The sequence below is a fragment of the Anticarsia gemmatalis genome, chromosome 8, assembly GCF_050436995.1.
Source record: "Anticarsia gemmatalis isolate Benzon Research Colony breed Stoneville strain chromosome 8, ilAntGemm2 primary, whole genome shotgun sequence".
NCBI lineage: Eukaryota > Metazoa > Arthropoda > Insecta > Lepidoptera > Erebidae > Anticarsia > Anticarsia gemmatalis.
Window position 1 is genome coordinate 2810090 of NC_134752.1, and position 24338 is coordinate 2834427.

General features: G+C 37.3%; 2 protein-coding genes across 3 annotated transcripts; both read right to left on the reverse strand.

Moving 5' to 3' along the window:
- Positions 1–11: 11 nt before the first annotated feature.
- LOC142974875 (uncharacterized) lies at positions 12–12375 on the reverse strand. Its single transcript, XM_076117445.1, has 22 exons — positions 12348–12375; positions 10559–10660; positions 10057–10164; positions 9680–9778; positions 8196–8285; positions 7769–7852; positions 7269–7424; positions 6648–6719; positions 6344–6406; positions 5840–5935; positions 5289–5345; positions 5003–5071; positions 4690–4803; positions 4143–4256; positions 2510–2581; positions 1985–2080; positions 1691–1756; positions 1322–1429; positions 960–1043; positions 721–828; positions 592–639; positions 12–123 (listed from the first exon to the last, which is right to left on the reverse strand). The coding sequence occupies exons 1-22, from the start codon at positions 12373–12375 to the stop codon at positions 35–37; spliced, it is 1923 nt and encodes a 640-aa protein (XP_075973560.1). The 3' UTR covers positions 12–34.
- On the reverse strand, positions 11109–24325 carry RNaseZ (ribonuclease Z). Of its 2 annotated transcripts, XM_076117101.1 has the most exons (16): positions 24124–24325; positions 23860–24028; positions 22899–23085; positions 22386–22507; positions 21722–21891; positions 21055–21140; positions 20602–20767; positions 20099–20234; positions 19435–19675; positions 18157–18317; positions 17482–17697; positions 16753–16895; positions 16129–16301; positions 14372–14561; positions 13291–13523; positions 11109–12901 (listed from the first exon to the last, which is right to left on the reverse strand). In XM_076117101.1, the coding sequence occupies exons 2-16, from the start codon at positions 24021–24023 to the stop codon at positions 12464–12466; spliced, it is 2826 nt and encodes a 941-aa protein (XP_075973216.1). In that variant the 5' UTR covers positions 24024–24028; positions 24124–24325; the 3' UTR covers positions 11109–12463. The 2 variants fall into 2 exon arrangements, with proteins under 2 accessions (XP_075973216.1, XP_075973215.1); XM_076117100.1 differs by having other exon boundaries at positions 23860–24325.
- Between the last annotated feature and the right edge of the window lie 13 nt (positions 24326–24338).

Below are 24338 nucleotides of genomic sequence, written 5' to 3' on the forward strand. Positions count from 1 at the left end.
TTTTGACTTACAGGAATCAACTGGGACTTCCTTATCAGATATTGATACACCATTCTAATTGTTTTCTCATTTCTTCATTAAATATTTTGGGTGATATGATTGGTACAGGTGATTTACTTTTCCCTGTAACAACAAAAAGACATGTTAGAGTAACATGATTTGCATATTTATGACTTGCATAATGAATTCTTATGTGAAGTTAATTTGGTTGGGCTCAGAAGACGTCCTCATTCATTTTAAAGACATTTTTGGGTATAATTCTGGGTCGCGTCACTTTTGCCTAAAGGAGGTCAAAACTCAAAAGTGACTGTTTAAGTCATTAATAATAGACATTCAAACGACACAACCAGATCTATGTAGAGAATATAATAATTTATGTATGTCCATGTCATTGTAAACAATAACTGATGTACTCCAATAAGTACTAGAATTACTTCGTAAATTAAATTTTTAACTGGCAACCCCTTTGGTGCCGAAGTAAATTATTTTTTCTCGTAAGCAACACCAACCGCTTTAGCATCAAGCAAGCAACTATTCACGAAAATAAAACAACAATATAATTAAATAGCGTTAAAATTTCGAAATACCTACCATTTGCTTTCTGCGTTAATGTAGATTGTGACGCTGTAGGTAGACATTCTGAAAGTAAAATACGTGTATTGTTATAAATGCACTGAAATGCAAAAATTTAACTTCTGATAAAGGTATAACAATTTTTACTTGAGGCAGGTATTTCGCTTGAGTGAGTAAGATTTGTTCCTTGTTTCACTTTCACGGTTGGAAAAGGCGATCTATTTCTCAGCCGACTTCTTGTAGTCATTGAGTTCTCTAGTAAAGAAATACAAATAAAATTAGTATTATATAGGTACTTTTACAAGATTTATTTAATTTTACTTATTAATAAACCACTACAATGCTGTAACTGAATTATATTGTCGTGAAAAAATAGATGTAAGTACCTTGTCGTATGTTGCACAATTTTCTCGTTTCTTTCGACAAACACCTGTTAAGCATCTGTGGTTTTGGCGCTAGCGGTCTGAATACTGAAAAATATTAATGAAATAGAAAGTTTAGTAAAAAGTCTTTAAGTGATCGAGATCTAGTTGTACTTTGTTTCTTATTTCAAAATCAATTCCTTAACTAGAAATCGATATTTTTGTTAAGAGATATTGCAGTTGTCGTCGTAGAAATAACAGCTTATCAAAGTCTGGAAAAGCCTGATACACCTGTCAATAACAAGGGGAAGTAAGTGGGGAGACTTTTGCCCAACAATGGGGCAGCTTAGGAACTTAACAACCATTGGTGAAAACTGCACACTCACGATCGAAAATGAAGTTGCTTCTCGTGAGGGCGTAAGTATCCGGTAACTCACAGTCGTCGATGCTCGGTAAATTATTCAACTGGACTTCGGATACAGTGCCCTTGATTGCTGTCCAAAATAAAAAACCGAGTGCTATTATTGAGAATACCAAACGTCTCTCTTTAGGAAAGAAGACAACCAGGACGACGTACACAATTCGACAATAGATTATTCGTTTTGAGATACTTATAAAAATGTCTGTTTTGGACGTTACTTGTGCTGAAATATAATCAGTTGATTATTATTTCGTAGAACAAAGTTTAAAAAAATCTTTGATATTTTGGTTTTAGCGTTAAAATGAATACAGATTTAATGTAGTTCGTTACTCACGTATTCTATAGTTCCTGATTCGGGGTCTCTGTTCATGTGATACATAATAGGGGCCATCGTTGGTTCCTTGAAACAAAATCAAACTGAGAACTGTTTTTCATACTAACACTTATTAACTTAATCTAAATAGTTCATATTATAAAACAGGGGGATACGCCTTCTCGTGAACCTTTTCGTAGGGGACGATAGCGAAAACAAAGATAAAAATATAAGGTTGGGAAACTATGTTTTACATGAAGATAAGTAGCTAACTTAGACTTGATTAATCAAAGCAACAGAACAATTGAAACTTACTACAGTCAGGTGAAGCCCGAATCTCTCTACTGCTTGATATCTTGTCTAGTAATTTAGGAGGCTTCGCAGAATAACTTTCTTGCATCGGCATGACCACTGGACAGGAAGAAAGTTAAGTAAATAACCACCATTAAGAACGATATCGAAAGAATAGAAAAATTAAAATTAAATAATCTTTTAAGAAATAAATAATTTAAAGACAACTCACGCGCTAAGAACATACAAACAACGGCCACAAGGCACAACCAGAGCCGAAACAATTATTTGTGGATTGCACTAATAATTGTTTATGTACCGCACAAATAAATTGTTTCGTGTGGGAATCGAACCCCCGACCTCCCGACGCAATGGTAGCGGCATGTTGACCTTAACCACTGCGCAACGGAGGCAGTCAGGTTGGAAGTCCGTCATTTAATGCATTTACAAAGAAATCGGGTACCTACTTCATAATACTTATTGTAATTCAGAATTCTGGTCAATTACATATAATTTTCCTACCAGTAGATAGTTATATTGACCACTTACCGGCGATCGGTGGAGATACGGGGCTGACCTCTTTTTTCTCATCAGAACAGGTCTTCTCGCTTGATGAACCATCTATTAGCAACATGTTAATTATTCTATATAGTTGTTAATATTGAAATATGAAAGAAAAGGCGTCAGTCTACTGTGCTGGCCAAGTGCGGGTTGAAGATGTCGCCTTAGAATACTAAAACTAATTCAGGAAAGGTTTCCTATGATAGGTTCTTTCAACGTTAAAACTGGGTTTTCGATTTTTCTCTAAATAGGTACTTACTGCCTATTAATCCAATGTTGTGAACTTGAATGATAAAGTTGACTATGTAAAATTCTAATCAAAACGAGCTTATATGTAGTGTAATTGGTAAGAAAGAAACTTCAGAAAAGCGGCTACCTATACCAGCGCAAAATAAAATTCACGTTGATTTTTCAATTTTTTTATTGATTGAAATTTACATAGCAGTGCTACCCTCACAGTAATTTAAAAATAACGAATAATTTAATAAATACTAAGATTTATATTCATTTCCACGTAATCCAGTTCAAACCTTCAATTTTGTCATATTCTGAAAGAAATAAAACAAGTTTTCTTATTTACGAGCTCATTATAATGTTACAGAGACTATGATTATATTATTTTGTATTACAACTTACTAGAATCTACCCAGAACGCTCTACTTTTAAATCTTTTCTTGACTTCCATCAATCGTAGCCTTCTCATTTCATCGTCAAAAGCTTTCAGTGGCGGGACGGGAGTGAGGGAGAGTACGTGTTTCTTCCTCACTGTAATAGAAACCATTATTTAGTAACCAGTGACATGTCACGCATAAATACATTATGTATGAAATATTCTATTACCTTGTGTGAAATTGGACTGGATCTTGAGTACTAAGGCCCGTAAGACAACGAAAAATATTAAATATTGTTTGCATAGTCAGTCTTTCTTGAAAATGAATAGGAATGCATACCCAGACCAGTTTTCACTAAAATAATAGAAATACTGGGTGTCATGTCGTACAGTTAACTAAATTAAATTTATAATAAGATCAGGCAGCGATGGAAGTCATTGGCCTGGGACAGCCACAAGCATTAATTTTTTCATAATATTCGATACAATTTATTTGTATATGAATTAGTTTTACAATATGATTTCTTCTCAAAGATTGATGCTTGTGACTGACCACTTGGCTAAGCAGTCTTCAAACTATCGCGGAAAAAATTCAATCATTTTAATACCTACACAAGCACAATAAAAAATTGTGGTGTAAGGAAAACAATCAGGAATCATGGACGCCTGCATGAGATCATCAAATACTAACAAAACTAAATCAGCAACCCTTCCTAATACAACTCGCACTTGGCCAACGTGTAGATTTATTTTCTCTATGCTAAGTTAAGTATAGGTTTTGCCAAACTACGTGAACGCTTATAATGAATTTAAAAAATATAGGGCGCAAAGACAAGGCCTTTAGCGTTTCGATCGTGCGATTGTTGGATCATTGAACTGAGAGCCCTCTGCACTGCGTCTACGTTCAGTTTGCTTTTTACGGCAATTTGTGTTCAAGTTGTTTGGCATCCAGTTCATAATAAATATGAATAAATAAAAAGAAAAGACAAATATATGAACAATGATGTTTACCACCAGAGGGACAAGTTTTCTCGTGACCATCTTGCGTATTGTTCAATAACAAAAATGAACTCTTTATATCTTCCAGTTGCGGCTTGAAACTTTTCGAACTGCCGTGTAAGTTGGCTGAAAAAACAGTCAAATTTTTACTGCTGTATAAAACTAAGGGAATTCAGAATAAAAGCGGGCAACACTATAATTTTCCTTATAAAGCGAGGAAGCTGTCAGGAAATCATGAACTGTCAAAATATAATGTTGCCGTGTTAGAAAAGTTCCTTGCTTTTGTGTTTTACTCATTCATGAGAAATTAGTAAGTGAAGATATTTCGTAACATCGACAACACAGCTTATTAAAATAACGATGTTTTTTCTAATGGCGAAAGAAAACATCATTATTAAACCTTGCACAACTGACAGTGTTGTAAAATGGTTCTTGAAAGTATGCAAAGTTCCGCTTTTGCAAATGTGGTAGACTCGAGACCTTCCTCGTTTAGGAAGGAGACTGGTCCAGCAGCGGGGCAGTAATCGTTTAACATAATTCTGTTTATTTGAATACTTACGATTAGCTCTGTTCAGTGTTGAAGTGTTGTTGGAATGTTCTTTGTTAATAATATGAACTTGTGATTTTATTGCGCTGTAAAGCGGAGGTTTGGGTGCGGGGCTTTTCGTAACGTCTGCAAATAAAAAAGCACCCTGTAATCTATAATAGAAGTGGCGCAAGGAAAACCGTTCGGTGTCAGTCGATTTCAACTGTCATTTCAATATTTTCTTTTTAACGAAGTAGGTAGTTTGACAGGTCATCAACATAGAAAATTTTATAGGAATTCATAATGTTTACTTAGTGGGTATAAAAGATGGATGGTTAATAGTTACCATGTTTCGGTTTCGGTATCGGTGATCTGCCTCTAGTCGGAGATCTCGCTGGCGATATCAAGTTGGCCCCTGTTGATATTAAATAGACTTATTAAAATGTATACTTAAGAGTAAAAATTTAGATACTTTTGAAGATAAGGTACGAAACTTTGCTACACTAGCGTTAATTTGATGTGTTTTCGAACTTTTAACAGCATGTTTTTTTAGCAATTTTCGTGTTTGAGGTCGCTTATTTTACCTACCTACATCTTAACTACAAAATAATAAGTGAAGTTACCAGCCTAACCTATTCGTCCTTTCGGTACTTCCCTCGTATCATGCTGCATCGGCTTGATATTAGGATCTGAAATTGTCACAAGTTAAGTAATTATGTAACAGATCTGTGAAGAGTTTCAATAGCTTACAAATATAAATGAGACCATTTTTTTTCAACGATATTGTGTATTCATTTGTATAATCTCTACAATTTTTTCTTACTAATTAGCTAAGAAGTTCCTTATGTAAAATACATAAACAATAATACCTATTACAATCACTCTATCATATCATAGTCTACGACCGACAAAACCGCTAAACGTTTTGTGGACTACCCCCTCAATAATAAAAAAATCTGGGCCTACCCTTTACATCATGATATATTTTTGTTATTTGTTTTTGGACCCACTACCGTCCCTCACAGGAAGCTCCATCTCCTACTAGGGGACAGTGCCTATCACCCCCGTTGGAAACCTATGGACTAGGCTAATACCTCCGATAAACAATAGAAGACATTAATAGTCAATCATTATCAACCAGTCGATCCTTTCTGAAATGTTATTGAAAGATGTCGGCACTCACTTCTGACAGGAAAGTTGTTCCTCGCCACCGGGATTTTAGTATCCTGGCTATTATTCGTGGTCCGTAGCGTGTTGCCCGATACAGTGCCCTTGGTGGCTGTCCGAAATAAAATACCAAGTGCTATAATTGCAAATATCAAAGGCCTCCAGTGGGGAAACGCGTCCGACGCTACGTGTACCGCGCGCCATAATATTATATATTTAATGATCGTTGCAGTAACGCGTATTAAATATATCTTAGGAGCTGGAATAGAATCAGGAGGCCATGTGTCAGATTTGCTTTGGATTTCGTTGATAATATTTTCATAAATGTGTGGTTTTCTTGTCTGTATTTCCTAGACAGTGTGTGGCTATAAGTGTCAGTAAAAGAATAGAAATATATGCTTCTTGTTTGACAGTCGTTTTTCATAATAACAGACATCTGATAAATTATTGTGTTAGAAATTATTATAGTACCTATCGTGGTAATTGTGAGGATGTTTTAATGTTTTATTTCGTTACTCACGTGCTCTGGCGTTCCCTGACTGTGATCTCCCGTTAACTACTGGACTTGGACCCCTGCTCGCCACTTGAAATAAACAACGAAAATACAACTCTTTACACCCTTCTGTGATATAAATATAATTTTCTTTTTCATATTGTTTCTTTTTATTTTTTGATGTACTAAGCTACGTCTTTTTTTAGAAGAATTACTTGGCAACATCCATAACATACTTTACTTTGGTAGGGAAAGTCCCCATATCATTGAATACTACCACAATGAAATTTTATTATCAGATATTATTATAATGCCATTATAAGACTGTTACCTGGCCTTGTTCGTGATGGGGATCTCGTCCGACTGCCTGAAGTGGAAGGAGAATTCATTTCTCTGCTTACGCCTATAGCAAATATTTAACTTTATTACAATCCTACGGTTTTTTACAAAGACTTGATCTTGCTCTAATAGAATACCTTACACTAGAACTTATCAGACCTTTAGATTTACCCTTTACCCTTGCTCGATTAGATATTGCCCATTTAAGAGCCTAGAAGGGACCTACCAATATTTAACTTAATAACAATAAATAAATAAATTTAACCCATTGATATCCCACTGCTGGGCAAGGGTCTCCTCCCGCAAAGAGGGAGAGGTAAGGCCCTGAGTCCACCACGCTTGCCAAGTGCGGGTTGGAGACTAGTTAACTTACTTACATAAAATATTAAGTCGGGGAAAAAGTCTTTTCGCATTATAGTATGTATGAACTTGTAATAAAATCTTTGCTCTACACAAAAAAGCTTTGGTTACCTCACGAGCTCACTGAAAGAAATCTAATGAACCGTGTACTCATTTGTGATTCTTGAAGCCAAAGAGATTTTATTACAAGTTCATACATACTATAATGTGATAAGACTTTTTCCCCGACCTAATAATAAAGTGTTTAACTTACGGCCACCGGGCACAGGAGCGGTGGGAACTCTTCGAATGCACAACTTCTTATTGATAGGCGTGACGAGAGGCTTGCCGTAGCCGGTCGACTCTTGAGGAGACGAAGCCGGCGGCTTGAAACTGGACAGTTGAGGCTCGCGGAAGTGAACTGACGCTGCTGTGAGAGTGACAAGATAAGCATAGATCATTAGGAAAAGTAAATGATCATGTTTTTTCGATATTTAAGGCAGGATATCTTCCATTAGGCAGGTGATCGTGCTTAGGCTTCCCTTTCAGTTGCGTAAGTATTTAAGGTATTACGTAAAATAATCTGACGCACACGTAAGTGTCGATTTTTAATCAGTCTCTTTTAAATCGTAGTGTACCTATATACGTATGGTCGACTGAAGAAAAGTAAACTAGTAAACTAGGAAGAGAGTAAGCCTTAATAAGCCATGGCCTAACTGTGGTTATTCCACCTTTGTATATGTATAGCGAATGCTTAACAAAGTTGACACTTACAGTTCTTGACATTGTCAGTGATAAGATCAACCAGCTCCGCAGCAACTGCGTTACGAGGCACTGAGTTTAAGGTTTTTGATCGCGCTGGAAATAGAAATAGTCAGGTACAATAATTAGGTATCTAAATAAGATTATCAGTTAGGTAGGTACTATCAGTTCAAAATATCCTTATTGGATTACATGAATTGCTGTCTCGAATGCGCTATAATATATTCAATAAGTACACTTAATCAGAATCCACTACGGGTTTCTATTCAGTAGGTATAGTTACAGATAGAAAAACTGCAAAAAAAGCCATTACTAACAATGCGTAAAGCACTTCCCTATTTAATGTTTCATCATTAATCAGGGAGAAAACAATACTTCTAAAAATCAAATATCAATATAAAACCGCTAATTAGGTAATAATTAATTATCATCAACTTACTATCAATAACATATTCGGCGGAATGTTCTCTAGACCGGGCTCGTTCCTGTGCTGTCTTCGAAACGGGTATGCCAGAGGGTGGCGCACCCTCTGAAATTGAACGTTAGGTAAGCGTTATCATGGCAGAACCAAGAGCCCGGTTCTCGGATTTTAAAAGCTGTTCAAATGGATGGCTAAGGCCCTTTAATAATACGAGGCTACGCCAATCTTTGATACTCAACGATTTCAGTCTTTAAGGGATGCCTGCCAATTGGACGAATATCGTGGACGCGACTCATTTACAAACCTCAATGGATTTGTATGTAGGTACTTTGTAAATTACTGAGTATCGAAGATTTGCGTAGCCTATGTACGAAGAGCCTAAGTAACAAGTAGTAAGGTACCTGCGGGTATTAAGGCCTGTCGGGTAATAAGGCCTAAATCACAAAAAACGTACGAAATACAGTAGTTGACGATCAAGATTACTGTCACACAAGCTCAGAGCGTATACAAGTCGCTGCAAAGTGGCGGACGCACTCTAGCACTTCTCCTCCCGCAAATATCGTCGAAATCATTCAGAAGTGCGGTTCAGCAGCACGAATTATAAAAATTGACTCTAGTAAAACGTAAGTTGTTTAGAAAATATCATATTTACAAACCTGTATTGACTGTCCGCTTATTAATTAATGTATGCTTGTCTGTAAATTACCGTTTTAAGAGACTTGTAGTAATAAAAATTATATTATTATTCTTTTCTGTAAATAGGTGGTTGGCGGATATTAAGGCCTATAAAATTTTACAATAGGCCTTATTATACTCCTATTTTTTTAACTGCTATATAAGTAGGAGCGTGTTTTTAAAATGTTTTTTAGTGGTAGTATATACGTAGTTTATATTTTCAATTTATATATTATTGTTTTTAGTGCTTACAGTCACAATGCCTCCCAAACGAGCATTGTGGTCAGAAGGCGATCTGACAAAAATAAATCACAAAAAAAAATGATCGGTACTGTCATGCTTGCAAATAAGATAGAATGGATGATGCTATGAGGCAATGTTCGCGATGCTCTAAGTGGTACCACGAAGAATGTGTCGGTTTGACTGCAGAATATACTGATGATTTTCAATGTCCTGATGGATGCGAATAAGGACATTTTTTTAATTTATTAAGACTACTATGCTTTCTATTGCCTTATGTTAATGATTATTGATGTCAAGAATACTAATTTACTTAGTTTAAGTTGATTTTTGAATAGTTTATAGTATAGGCCTTTTTACCCTACCCTATTATAATAAGGCCTAAAGACAGCGTTTTTTTAAAAGTGATATAATGTTTTAGTTTTAAGCTTTAGAAGCTATTTTTTGTTTAAACTCGGTAGTGATATAAGTACATGACTGATTATTATAAAAACTGGTTGATTATATTGGATATTCTTCATTTTATTACAAATCTCCCTTAGCTAGGCCTTAATACCCGCGGGTACCTTATTGCTAAAACGACTTACCTGAAGAAGGGTTTTCATTTTCACATTTATCTGGCGAGGGTTCCTTGGCTGGTTTATTATTGGCATCGCCATTAATCGGCGGTGGAGATGGCGGAGAACCTTCACAAATACCACAGTCAGTATCAGTAGGTACATATTTAGCAACAATTTGCAGACTTTCTTGATTCAGATAAGTATTATGTTGGGCTCATCTTGCTGATAAAATTTCCATTTCGGTCTCATTTTTACACTTTATTATTATCCCGTATGGGGTTACCCACTAATTTACTGTTTTAAATTATGTTTTTATGTTACACACTACACAGAATATAAAAGTAAGTAAGATATTTCTAAAAGCCACTCCATACTTATTGTACTAAATGGTGTAAGATACTAACGACAAGGGCTTCGCCTAGGGCTCTTTTGTGATGAAGTCGTGCTGCTAGAAGTGCTCCGAGGGTTGTTCACTTTGTTCGACAGCGACATACCTCTCTCTTGCCTCAACCCTGGGTACCAAATATTATACGTGTACAGAATAAAAACCTAAAAAGACAGTACAAACAACGCCATCTGCCGGCGGCCAGCATAACTATATGCCGTCATGACAGTTCAGAATAAAAAAATGTATAAATGCCAATGATATTCGTTGGGGAATCAGTCAAGTAATAAGAATCAATTGTAAGGGTCTCTTCAGATATTGGTGCTTGACGGACAAAAAAACGGAGCTACGGGTTGATTACTTTTCCCAATAACAGCGAGCGTTTAGAATTAAAGACCTAATTATCGCGCAGTTAATTGGAACATTTAACAAGAAAATTCTCAGGAGCTTTTCGTAAGGATATTTTCTACATTATTTTCAATATTCCCAGGTGTATAAAGAAACATATAGCCATTACTTACTGGAAGCGTTACTTTCTCTATACATAGGCGCGGGCGCTGAGCTGGTGACACGGAACCCGTTGCGCACAGGACTCTGCGAGCGTTGACGGAGCTCCGGTATACCTACGAGATAGTTAAGTAAAGGAATTGGGACTTGGATAGGTAGGAATGGAAAATGTAGGTTATATGTGAACCCTAATCATTATATACCTACCTATATTTTAAGTTGTGGCTAAGTAATTGGCCATTTTATTTCTTTTACCCTTTTATCTCTCCCTTATTGTATCAAGATTATTGTACTTGCATTGAAATCTGAACATTCTAACAGGATATCACCAAAAACAAAGTAACTGAAACCAAATCTTAGTTGTAATGAACACAGACCTTTTTATCTTTGAAAAACCTTTCAATATAGTGATATTGAAAGACGTCGTTGTTGTTTGTTGCAATACGTCACAAGTGGATGAAAAAAGTGTCATGTCTGTATCCTCAAAATAAAATAAATACAAAGTAAATACACCTACAGGCATATAAGGATAAAGGAACTAGGTATGATAATGAAACCAAGATATTACAATGCAATATTTATTAATTAATATTAACAACATAAGTCTACACTCGTAACAGTAACTAAACGTACTTTATAAACTAATGCATTCTATGCCAACTTAGTCTATACTTTACATTTCTTCAGCGTCTAACTAAGGCATATCCATGGCATACAACGTCATACATCTCTGCTTTAGTGCCCGTTTCACAGCCTTTAATAAGTTTCAGATAACCTATTTGATATGGTATATTCCCATTTGTCTCTTATAACACTGTCCGCTAGGGTGACTACTGGGAATACAAGTAGGAAGAAAATTCCCAGTTGTCACCCTGGGGTGACAGTGTTAGAGGAGACAACTGGGAATATACCTTTGATATATACCTATTGGAGTTCTTTAGAACATTTCTTGAAGGCATAATGAGCGGTGATAGCCGAGTGGTTACAGTTTGTACCTCCCAAGCAAACGGTTGCAGGTTTGTACCCGAGGCAACACACCAAAGACTTTCCGAAGTTATGTGTGAATTAGAAATAAAGATCACATGTTGCAACGGTGAAGGAAAAAATAGTGTTGCAACCTTGCATGCCTGAAAGTTCTTTAGAACAGTTCTTGAATCTATACAAAGTCCCTTATTCGCATTTGGCCCGCGTGGTACTCAAAACTTAACCCGTCCCTCATTTCGGGAGAAGCATGAAAACAACTGTCAAAGTTCTTTTTGACAAGTTATCTAATACTTATCAAGTTGTGAAACCGAGGCTAAGTCTTTCAAAACTTAACAATAACATTATTCCACTATGACTGGAAATCACAAAGCACAATTCAATAAATAAATCAACCTTACTTCTTACAGTAGTCCGATAGATACGCTTGTAAATGCATTTGACAAATCAGGCCGTCAGCGCAAAAGACGCGCACTCTCAAACAGGGAACAATGACAAATTTTTGGTCACTTTTGAAGTATTTGCGAGAATAATATAAAAAAATATGTATTTGTAAATGAAGCAAGGGAAGTTTGTAAGGATCGTATTCAGTGGTGTTTTCTGGTTTCGTCCTACCCCTATGGGAGACGGTGAAAGCAGCTGCGACCGAAGAAATAGATAAATATTAAACATCGGATTGAACCACTGTCGAGGAGCGGAGAATTTGTGCAATCCTATTGATTAATATTTCCCCATTTCTCCATCAATGGACCTTATACATGTTTTCATACATACAGAAAGTAGGCCTTTTTCCTACAGGGGTAGGCTGAGATCCTTACAAACCTTCCTTGACACATGCACATCCATACATGTTTTCATTTGTAGTCAACCAGCGTATAAAAAAATGAAGTTATGTTTCATTTGCGCTGACAGCCATAAACATACTAAAATGATATCAACTAACTACTGTTAGCTTTGACATCTTTGCCAACACTATCATCAGTTACATTTGAATCTTCAACATTAGTCGTAGAGTCTTTTTCTACAGGGTGTTTGTCTTTAGCCTGCTCAGTAGGCGTCTCTTGCCGTGTATTATCGTTTATGTCGTCATCAGAGTGTGTGTGTGTGGGTGAGAGGCTCCGGGGTCGTTTGTTAGTGTGTGTGGGTGAAGGTTCCTTACTTCTCTCGCGGGAGCGCTTGGGCGTGTGCAGGGCGCAGGCGGGCGAGGCCTGGCTGCTGGGCGGCAGGCCCCCAGGCGCCGGCGGGGCGGTGGCTCGCTTCTCCTTGACTCGTTGCCGCTGGGCTGCCTTCAGTTCCATCTCCACGCAGTGCTCGGCGAACATTAGTTGTAGGGGCGCGTACATGTGCGGTAACAGCTCCAGGTCGCTCATTGTTATCTGTTAAACAAACAATTGTTAATTTGATATTTATTTGAAATAGATATAGGTACCTGTTTGTCTAAAATCTGTTGAGAGTTACTTCTAAGTAATAAATTACAAGAAATCATATTTGAACGATATGTTGCGTCATGTGGTATCTTCTTATTTGTATGTATTTTTGTATAGGATACATAGATATGATTTTATGAAACATACTTCCATATTGAACTAATTAATCAATAATCAACTACGCTAGTAAAGTAAACAATTATTCCAAAACCACATAAATATCAGTCACTTTCGAAAATTGACCAACCTAACACAGTAAATGCACCATAGCGACTTAAACAACAGATCAAAGACTCCACAATTATAACAAAAATTAAAGAAATATCAGTAAAACCCACCTGCATATTATCAAAAGCGATGCCAACAGATCGGTTATCGTTGAGTATGTTAGCGTTAAGTCGCGGCAGCCTGGCGTATCGCTGCGAGAAGTGCGTGAGCACGGTGTAGCGCGCGTGCATGCGCCGCCCCACGCCGATGGCCTGCGTCGTGGTGCTGTGCATCTTGGTGCGGGCTTCTTCTGCTAACTCGTCCTCCATTGTTGCTTCGTGGATGAGGAGGGTTGAGTTTTCACCTGTTTAAGAATTTTATTCATTAAAGCTTCCCGAACGCAGATTTGGTCGCGTCGAATTTATTTTATTACGTCATAAAATCTTCTCTTAGTGCTCCCACACATATTTTTAAGGCATTGTACTTCTTTACTTTATAAAGTGACTCCCGTTATTCATGGTTGAAAGAAATGGGTGGATCCAGTATCTTCTGAGTATCTGTCTTTTCTTTCTTCGTCTCCTTATTAACAGCAGAAGCAGAATGCGTCTAGTGCAATCCATTTTTCGGAATAAACTAATACCACCCCACTGTATTGACGGCATCGAGCCGTGTATCGAGCGTGACATATTACTTACGATGTCATAGATTTCTACGATGCGACGTCGTATCGTGTTTATGTGTGGGAACCCTTATAGCTCTTTTTCACTTCCTAAAGAATCTTTATACTAAATTTCAATTTTCTACGCTCAGTAGTTTCGGATGTGCGTTGTCTACAAGTCAGTCACTCAGTAACGGAAGTTTTACATAATAAAATATTATAATGTAGTCGATTGGATTAACGAAAATTGATTAAACTTGCATTACTAGGTTCATCCAAAACGCTCATACTATGTTATTTTCTTCGTAAGTAATGTTGAAATCCAAATTATTACAGACTGCATATTATCAGGCATTTATTGAGCCCATCGAAAATACGAAACTGTGACGTCACTATCTCGTATTTCTTTCCTACAACGTGTTTATTAACATTTCAGAAAGAGAAGCTGATTTGACACAATGTCGACTAAAGAACGACACTTGGTACGATCCTTACAAACTTCCCTTGCCTTAATGAAATAATGAGCTTCATAGCCCACACATGGGTACACTGACCGATCCGGACGAGTTCGTCGCAGGGCAGCGTGTCGCCGGAGTAGGTGAGCTTGTGCTGGCTGTCGAGCTGCAGCGCCAGGCCGAAGGCGTTGGGGCAGTGCGCCACCAGGCACGTGCGCAGCCCCGCCGCGCCCAGCGCCGCCAGCGCCGCCGCCGTCAGCGCCGGGTTGGGCGAGTGCGGCTCTTGCAGCTGCGGACGATATTCATAACTTATTAAACAACACTTGTCGGTTTGCCAAACAATCCACTGAAATATTTTAATGCAACGAGTCTTGAACGCGATTAAATGAGTTATAGCTCCTTCACACTATCGTTTGTTCATCGGTCCTGCGTTTATCATTGTTATACTATGATATAAGGACTAGGGCGACCTTCGAAGCAACGTAAATATAACAAAAATAAATTAAAATATACCAAATCAAATCTAAATTTGAAACAATTAGCGATCAAAACCTATTGTAAAATCAATCAGAATCTCTATTAACTAATTCTACGACATAATAAACCTGTGTCTGTTTATTTCGTCTTCATGTTGAAATCACTGATCCGATTTGGATTTAATTTTGCAATAGTAATTAGCAAAAGATAGTTTGAAACCCGGGAAAGTACGTAATATAGTTATTATTACAAAAAAACCTACGAGAACGGGAACTACGCAAGTAATAAGCCATATACGTATAATCCACACGGACGGAGGCGTACGCAAAAGCTAGTTTTTATAAACTACATACCGTTCTAAAAATAGCATAGTCCAAAATAACATTAAGAAGCTCTAATATTAAACAGACCATACAATACTAATCCCAAATAACTCGATTCATAACAGACAATTTAGCAATCTTATCATACACGCATATCATCAATGATTCATACAAAAAATAACATGACGTCATACATTCCAATATAGTGGCCTATTTCGTCTCGCAGTACTGAGGCTCGTTAGCTCAGCGGTTAGAGCACCCATTTAAATTGATAATAGAGGTGGTCGGGGGTTCAAATCCCTCACGAGCTATTCCGTTTTGTTTCACCATTTAATTAAACGATACGAATAGTAGTAATTAAACTTGTTTTAGTGTAATATTTACAAAGATTTCATCCTATGATAGTTTCTGCGATATTATTTGTTGCCAATTTTGTGGTTTGCGTTGATACAGACACATTCTTGAAATTTAAATGTTGGGATCAATTAGAAGTATGTTTAATTAGACTTCATTAGTCGCATTACATGGAAGAGGGTAGGCTGAGTTCATTATTAGTTTCGACTGTATTTCCAAAATGAAATACTACATTTTGTTAACAAAGTATTTACAAAATATTTCAACACAATGTTGTTCAATCCGCTAGTTTGTTGTCAGCACTGGAAAATGGAAAAACGAGACGTACCAAGCATGTTTTTGGCTAATGGCGAAAAATTTACTTAAAAGTACATACCATGTCAGCAATGTTTGACTGCTTCCGTGGCACAGTGGTATAGGTCACCACGCCGCTACCATTGGGTCAGGAGATCGTGAACAATTATTTGTGCGATCCACAAATAAATGTTTCGGGTCTGGTTGTACTTTGTGCCCGTTGTTAGTATGTTTGTAAAAGTCCCCGCGACACAAGAGCAATTCTTAGTGCGGGAGTTGTAATTTTAGTAAAAAAGTTTTTACAAAAAATAAAATAAAAATAGTTATGTAAATAACTAGGAATTTAGAGGCCGTTATGTACGAAGGGTTTGAAACAGTGTACGGTTAAACAGATGTTATAAAACTTACCAAGCACTGATTAGGTACAAGTGTATAATCGTCCCGGATCCTCTCGAACTGCTGATCGTAGAGAGTGAGCCACGACACGATCTGTCCCGGCGCCAGCAGGTACACCGGCGTGTACTGCACCTCGGGCACCTCCTCGAACGCCTGCCGACGGGCTTGCAGCACACCGATCAGACCTGTGCAATTAGTTACATGTCATTAAAGGTGGAAAATAACATTTCATCCAAGCAGCGAAGGTATTCATGCCGCGAGGTTTTGACGAGGTTTAAAGATTAAAATTTTAATTAACAACGAACGGAACCGATTTCTCTTCCAAAGTAGGGAGAAACTCAGTTCAAATATAACCAAACGGCCACCCATTTATGGAGTGACCGCGCTAAGTGTTGCTTACAATATCGTTTTCGTTTTGGCGATCAACGTCCCGACCGACGTCCACAAAATTACTTATATTAAAGAACAATATTGCCTGAACAATAATTTTGTCAATCATATTTGCAATATTTTTTCAACAATCATGGATTCTAGGCATAATTCCCTCCCTCGTTTGAAAGTAGTCCCTAGCCCAACAGTGGGATAATAATGGGGTAAAAATACCAACAAACACTTGTAACTTTAACTGCAACTTACCAATATGATGGTCAGCGTGTAAATGTGAGACATAGATGCCTCTTAGAGTCCTGAGGAACGCGTTCACTTTCTTCGGCCCGTAGAACCGGACCAGCTGACCGTAAGTACCCTCGCCGCAGTCTAACAACATTGATCTGTCCTCACTAGAACAAGGTGATACAAATAAGATTATTACAGTAATTTACATTGTATTCAAGATAGATAATGAATTGATTCAGTAATTAAATTGATGCTAAAACGTCGTAAAGATCTTTCTCAAAATTTTATATCCAATTGAAGGCGTATATATACAAGATACAAGTTGAGGTTATACGTTAAATCAGTAAAACTAGGTTTATTGTTGAGTTTTAACATAACATCATTAATAGATTTTGATTTGAATTAAATCACTTAAATCACAGGATAAGAAGATATACTTAAGGACAAGCTGTATATGTCTCAACGTATAGGACCCTTACATTTTCAATAATTCAAAGGGTAATTATGGAAAATAACCTACAAACTAAACATGAATCAATTTATAGGATAACTAGCGGACCCGACAGACGTTGTCCTGTCTACACGTTATTAATAAATTAAAAATTAATTAAAAAAACATTGTCCAGCGGAAAAAATTGTGAATCTAAACCATTCTCAGATCCCCATGAACACACACAAAAATTTGGATTTGGAAAAATTACCAACATATCAAATTTTTCATATAATTATGAATTTACAGTTAACACTTACTCAATCTGCACAACAATAGCGCTAGTATTCCTAGTCTTGCTTGGTATACACGACCCTGTTCCCAGGAACACGACCTTCGGGTACTCCTTGGCGTCGCTCTTGTTGTACCGCATGGAGTCCACCAGGCGGCGGAACTGCTGCAGGCTGCCGACGAAGCCGTCCACGTCCATCGTCTCCTGGATGTAGTCTTGCACGTGGAGCTTGGGTTCTGCCGACCTGAGGGGAATTAAGTTGTTGATTAGTATATTTACAGTAATATACAGGTAAATTTTAATTAATGCTGAAAGCATTTCTGCCTGATACAGTGACGGATACAGCTTTTAAGCATTACTTAAGAGTTTTTTAGTTGAGAAATGTTTAAATATTTATTTATTTAACTTTAAATGGATGATAGTTTCGATAATTCAATAGGGAAGTGGTATTTTAACTGAAGACCTCTGTGTTTTGTAGATCATGATGTTAATCGATCCTGATCGTGTTTAATGAAGAAATCGATACGTTAAAATATCAAAGAATTGCGAGAGACTAAAACAACTTTAGAAAATGTCAAACATTCATTTATCTTATATTGTCAAACTGTCGTAAAATACTATTTAATTTAAAAGAGAATTACACTTAAAATCACAAACTCAAAAGACATATCAATAGCTATAATTAATGGTATTCCAAACTTACCTATCCAGTTGCCTCTTAGGTCTCAAATGGAACATGGTAAGCGTCCTGCCGGCCAGCACCTCGAGCTTGGCGGAGGAGTCTCCATCGTCCATAGCGGCGTGGCCGTCCCCCCTCCCCGCGCCCTCCAGGCTGATGATGTTCTGGAACTGCGCCAACGCTATCTACAAGTTAGTCACCGCTAGTCAACAGACACCACATGCAAAGCCAAGCAGTACGACGAACCGTAGGACATATAATATACATAAAGGGAGGGGATTTCTTACTACCAATGACTATCTACTATTGAGTAGCTATCGAAAAATAATTAAAGGCCTCTCCACAAGATAATTATTCGATACGGATAGTACGCACGAATCCTCGCTATAGAATGTTAAACACAGTAATCCATATACATATATTGGTGGTTTACAAAATAACAAAGGTTTTAATTATAACAACAACATTTTCTGATTTACACTGCGCAATGTATCGCGAACAACGCGAACACATCGTTAGTTCATAGTTGATGTTCCTTTGATTATATTTTTTCAGTCCGTTTTGTTTGACCCCATATTGTTATATACCTTGTTAATACATAAAACATGCTAAAACATTGATTAAGCAATCAAAAGCACATATAATTACACGTCATATTATTATTGTAAAATAAGTAACCAAGTAAAAAGCAAAGGAGTGCCACTAAACTTGACGAACCTTGATTGGCTGACGATAATTAATTTGTTGGATCACCAACGGCAGACTTATTATTATAAATATCATTCGACACCTCAGCCACGTTCATTGGATTCCAAACTAAGCAGAGTCTGTACTATGGTAACCAAACTTATATACTTCTAAATACATACTTATATAGATAAATTGACAACCAGGCTCGGAACTGATATTCGTGCTCATTACACAAATATACGTCTCGGATAGGATCCGATTCGAACCCACCGCACACGACGCTACGGTTATAGCGGAGAAGTGACCATCTTAACCACTGCTTACTTGTGACAGGTAAACACAGCATTCACATACAAATCTAATTAAAATTGGGATATTTTCAGGTGACCCAAGAATGAGGCCGCAATCCCACACGTTCATCTACACATATTAATCGGGCTAGCCGGGCCCAGCCCGATCGGCACAAGCTGGACAAATGAGTCGAGTCGGTTCTATAGTTCGATAAATATTGCCAAACCGAACGTGCCGAACAAAACAAGTCTAAGCGCCAGTGGGATAGTGGCCTCAGTAGACCCTTACATTACGCCACCACCCATCATTCACAAGCCTTACCTTATTCTTAAGTTCTTCCAAGCCCTTCATTCTAACCGGACTGTTGGTCTTAGGCGCAGGTGGCTGCGCGTTCCACACAGCCGGTACACTAACGTCTCTCAACAGTGGAAATATGTCCGGGTCTAACAAGTGCAGTTTGTGCTGAGTTCTGTGGACCGCTTCTGAGCCGAGACAGGAGTTTTTCGAGTTGAGAACTAGATGACGCGTTGTTGCTCCGAATTGGGCCATGAAGGCGCGATACCTGGGAAAGAAAAGGGTTCCCTATGTATAGTTCTACTGTTCATACGTACCCGTACGTGTACGTATACGCACTGAATGTCAGAATTGAAACATTTGATTGTTAAGATTCCTTTATGATTTACGAGGTTTATGCTAAGGAAAACTCGATGATCTTCCTTCGTAACTTCCCGCTCCTTGTATCCAAATGTGTACGTCTACGAGTACAGTTAATTGTATATTTAGCCTATATCGTTGGTTTCATGTCGTTGAATTACAGTTAATCGCCAATTGGATGTGTTACCAGACTCCGAATACCTAGCAACATTCCAACCAAAATTGGAAAAATCCAACAGCACATTGTTCGACACAGAATTTGATCTCATGACGTACAGTTACATACAATACTGCATTTCACAGAGTTGGTTAAAATAAAATAGTAACTTACGTAGGATGATTGAACACGTCAGGCTGCGTATAATGCACGATGAGTGTGGGCACGTTCTCGGGCGGGTTGTGTCCGTTGTCGAAGTGTGCCTGGAACTCGGTCTCCTTCAGGTACGACGGGTCTGGCACGTCCAGCACTGGAGATGTACAAGACAGTTTATAAATAATGGGACAATGGAAGAATAAAGACTGTATTACCGCCAGAAATGTAAGTTAAACAGTGCACAAGGACACTCCACCAATGTTAAATACCAGTAACTTGTGAAAATGATAAGATTTATAGTATTTATACAAATAGTAAATACACATAAATGAAAATTCAACATTTAGAAGGTTAACAGGTTTATGGATAATATGTACCATAAGCATGACTCTGGTTTGGGACACATTTGGTTTTGGTACCGTGTAAAATAATGGAAATCGGACGTTTTTGGTAAGAGCTCGTTTTTTACTAATGAGATCCGCCTATCTACATTAAACAGTAAAATCTAATTTCATACTGACCTATAAACACAGGTCCAGGATCGTCCGGTGTCTTGACGTCTTTAGCCAGCACGAGGGTGCCGTCCGGCAGCACCACGTCTTGCCCACTCTTCAGCTGGCCCAGCATTGGACCTGGCTTCACTCCCAGCTCCACGCATTTAGCCAGGTCTAGAGTACCTAGGCGTTTCTGCGAAAAGTAAAAAAATATTTTACAGAACATAGCCTGTTATCGTTTCAGTGCTGGATGCTCCCGTTATGAGGGGGTAAGCCTCAAGTCTGCAATACTGACCAAGTGCTAGATTGAGAGTTGTCATTCCTTAATGAACTGTTTTAAATCGTGAAGGCATCATAATATCACAATACCTTTACTTTTCACTGAATTGGTGGCAAAGGATAGATTCTTAAATGTTTTTCACTTAATATTCTTCATATTTAAAATGTGTGCAATATGGTTGATTTAAGCGTGAGCCTTACCTTTAACGTACAGATATAGGCGACGGAACAATGAGACTTCTTCTGCAGATCTGCTAATACTTTCTCAGTCTTTTTCTTACACAAATCTGTTGAACAAATAAAATTATGTTTTAGAAACAAGTAACCTTTTGTCTACAAGAAGTATCTTCAAATAAACTTCAACGAAATTATTTATACATCGCCAAGTGATGATAATAGTAATCTTTAAGATTAACTTGTAACTAACTTTGACGCATCTATACTAATATTACAAAGCTGAAGAGTTTGTTTGTTTGAACGCGCTAATCTCAGGAACTACTGGTTCGATTTGAAAAACTCTTTCAGTGTTAGAAAGAAAATTTGTCGAGTAAGGCTATAGGCTATATATCATCACGCTACGACCAATGGGAGCAGAGTACCAGTGAAAAATGTTACAAAAACGAGGAAAATTTGGACCCATTCTGTTAATTATCTAAGGCTTCGTCAAAATGTCATTGATAAAGCTAGTTAAAATAATTCATAAACAAGACCAAATTCAAATATGAATAAACAGTACCAACTATTAAAAACCACTGTGGTGGACTCAAGGCCTAAATCCCTCGTTACGGGAGGAGACCTTGCCCAAAAGTGGAACATTAATCGGTTAAATTAATTTATTTTTATATGTTAATACTTGTGATATATTTACCTTTATCTATAGTCCTAGGTTTAGGCTTATCCTTAGGGTTCTTAGCCTTCTGATGCTTGTTGTAGTAGTCAGTATCATCATGAATAAACTCCTCATACTCGGGACTAACTGCCTCATGTTTGTGTTTCTTCACTCCTTGCTTGTGAGGGAACAGGGAGTCGTGATTACCTCTAAAACATTAAAATATGGTGGTATAGTAAGTGTCACTTGGCTTCCACACATGCTGTCGAAGGTATGAACCTAAACATAAACCTACGCACTAAACGCGCCGGTTTGATATCGGCGGCTGTGTATTTCGAGACTTCTGGCAACTTAGAGAACGCCTCTAAAATAAATCTATATTCTATACTAGCTGACCCGCGCAACTTCGCTTGCGTCACATAAGAGAATCATAATTTTCCCCGTTTTTGTAACATTTTTCACTGGTACTCTGCTCCTATTGGTCGTAGCGTGATGATATATAGGCTATAGCCTTCCTCGGTAAATGGGCTATCTAACACTGAAAGAATTTTTCAAATCGGACCAGTAGTTCCCGAGATTAGCGCGTTCAAACAAACAAACAAACTCTTCAGCTTTATAATATTAGTATAGATAAAGACTGTATCAGCTGGTCTGCATTCGGTATGTAAACCAAAAAATTCTATTATGTAACAAATATACTCACAATTGTACATATTTAACAGTCATAACATTATCTTCAAAGTCAACACTGGGACTACACTTGGCCATCGTCACATTCATGTCCTTCATTATGACGAACCTTTTAGTTGCATTGTATAACTCATCCTGAAATCAAAATCAGACTCTTAGTACTTGCAATATGGCTTTCCCAGCTTCCTTTTACAAAACTCTTGCCCTTATTGTTTGGCTTGATTCTTTCTTATTACCTATATCTTTTCAAAACTTACTATCTTACTACTACCCACATCTAATTAAGGTGTAATATAATATCACATTATTTGGACTAACCTTATGGGCAAAAGGTATAATTTTATGGATGTATGTTCATGTATTACAAACATTATAGTGTATTAAGAAATATGTGGCATGTGACCTCAGACTGTGACTCCAGCCCATTGATCAAAAAGCTACAATTTTGCCCAACCTAGGACCCAAAACCTGAGGCCTACACTCAGGATTGATCCAGTCATAAAAAAATTGATTTCTAATTACATACCAGTCCATCAGGTCCATGCAGAGTAATATTAGGTACGCCAACATCCTGCAGTGTGAGAGACAGTCCTGGAAGCCCACCGATGTTCTGCCAAGTCTTAGTGGTGATGAATATGTGATCAAGCTTGGACAGCTTCACCTTGTGCTCGTGGGCTAGACGCTGGGTGCATTCACCACAGTTGAAGAGATACCTGCAATTTAAACATACACCTTTAATAAAAATAGTTCAAGCTGTTTTGACATTGGTCTGAACTCCTTTGATGGTTGAATTTATGATCTCAAGGCACTTTTGCACTTAACCTTTTTCTATTTATTATGATTAATGTTGTAGAAGTTTTGTCTGTCCTATGAAGTGAACATTGTACCAGTGGAATGTGTGATGCATTTTGGATATAAACATAATTTTATCTTACAAGAAGAATGAATAGTTTTCTATAAATCTAGCTAATAATATAAATATAATCTAACTTTAGGTACCTTTAGGCACTTAAAGGATATTTAACGACAAATTGTACTAAAGCTGTCTTTTGTATTTCTGTAATAGAATGAAGTGAAAATCCAATGGAAAAATGAAAATGTTTAAAGTTTGTTTCAAAGTAGAAATATAAATAAAAAATACTTATATTATGCAATTATGTATGATGCAAGTTTCAGTAATTTTCATGTTTTGTCATACACATTTCAGTTGCATCATCTTTGCAATTAATAGCCAAATAACAACAAATTATGTTAAGTATACAACAGCTAATAATATTTTGATGAACTACATTATACTTCAGAGTTAATTTACCACAAATCATATCCAAGTTCATATAAAATTTGTAAATGGCCCTTATACACAGTGATGCTTACAAGTTACGCCAAATAAAGCAAGATACAATAATAATATTTTACTCCAATAAAATAAATAAAATTACTGATAAATTACCAAACTACAGTCTCACTTGTTGGTCAAATGTTCTTACCGTTTCTGGTCAGTAAATAGATACAACGTGTTCGGAGCTCCCTTTGCTCCAGAGCCCAGGACCTGGAGGTAAACAGTACTGGGACCATATTTCTCAGACTTCTTTGCTATGAACTGCCTCTGACGCTGCGCCTCAGTGATTCGGGCCGAATTAGCTTTCGGCATTTCGGCTAAAATATCCAATAGTTTCTTAGGTCTACCAGACGAATAGTAACGACTACGTATACTAACTACACGAATACTATACAATACACTCAAACCGTACATGTGTTTTGAGGTTATTTTGTTTTTCTAGTCAAAATTTACGAGCATTCGTCGTATATTTTCACAAGTAATTATTGTTTTTGTCATAATACATAATTATTATTGGGTTTCGTGACACATTTTTAGATTTGGAACCAGAACTTTGAGTTTTCTTGCCGAAATTTCAGTATTTTTCTGAAATTTTGTGACATTGACGTTTTGCCACTGACAGTCTTC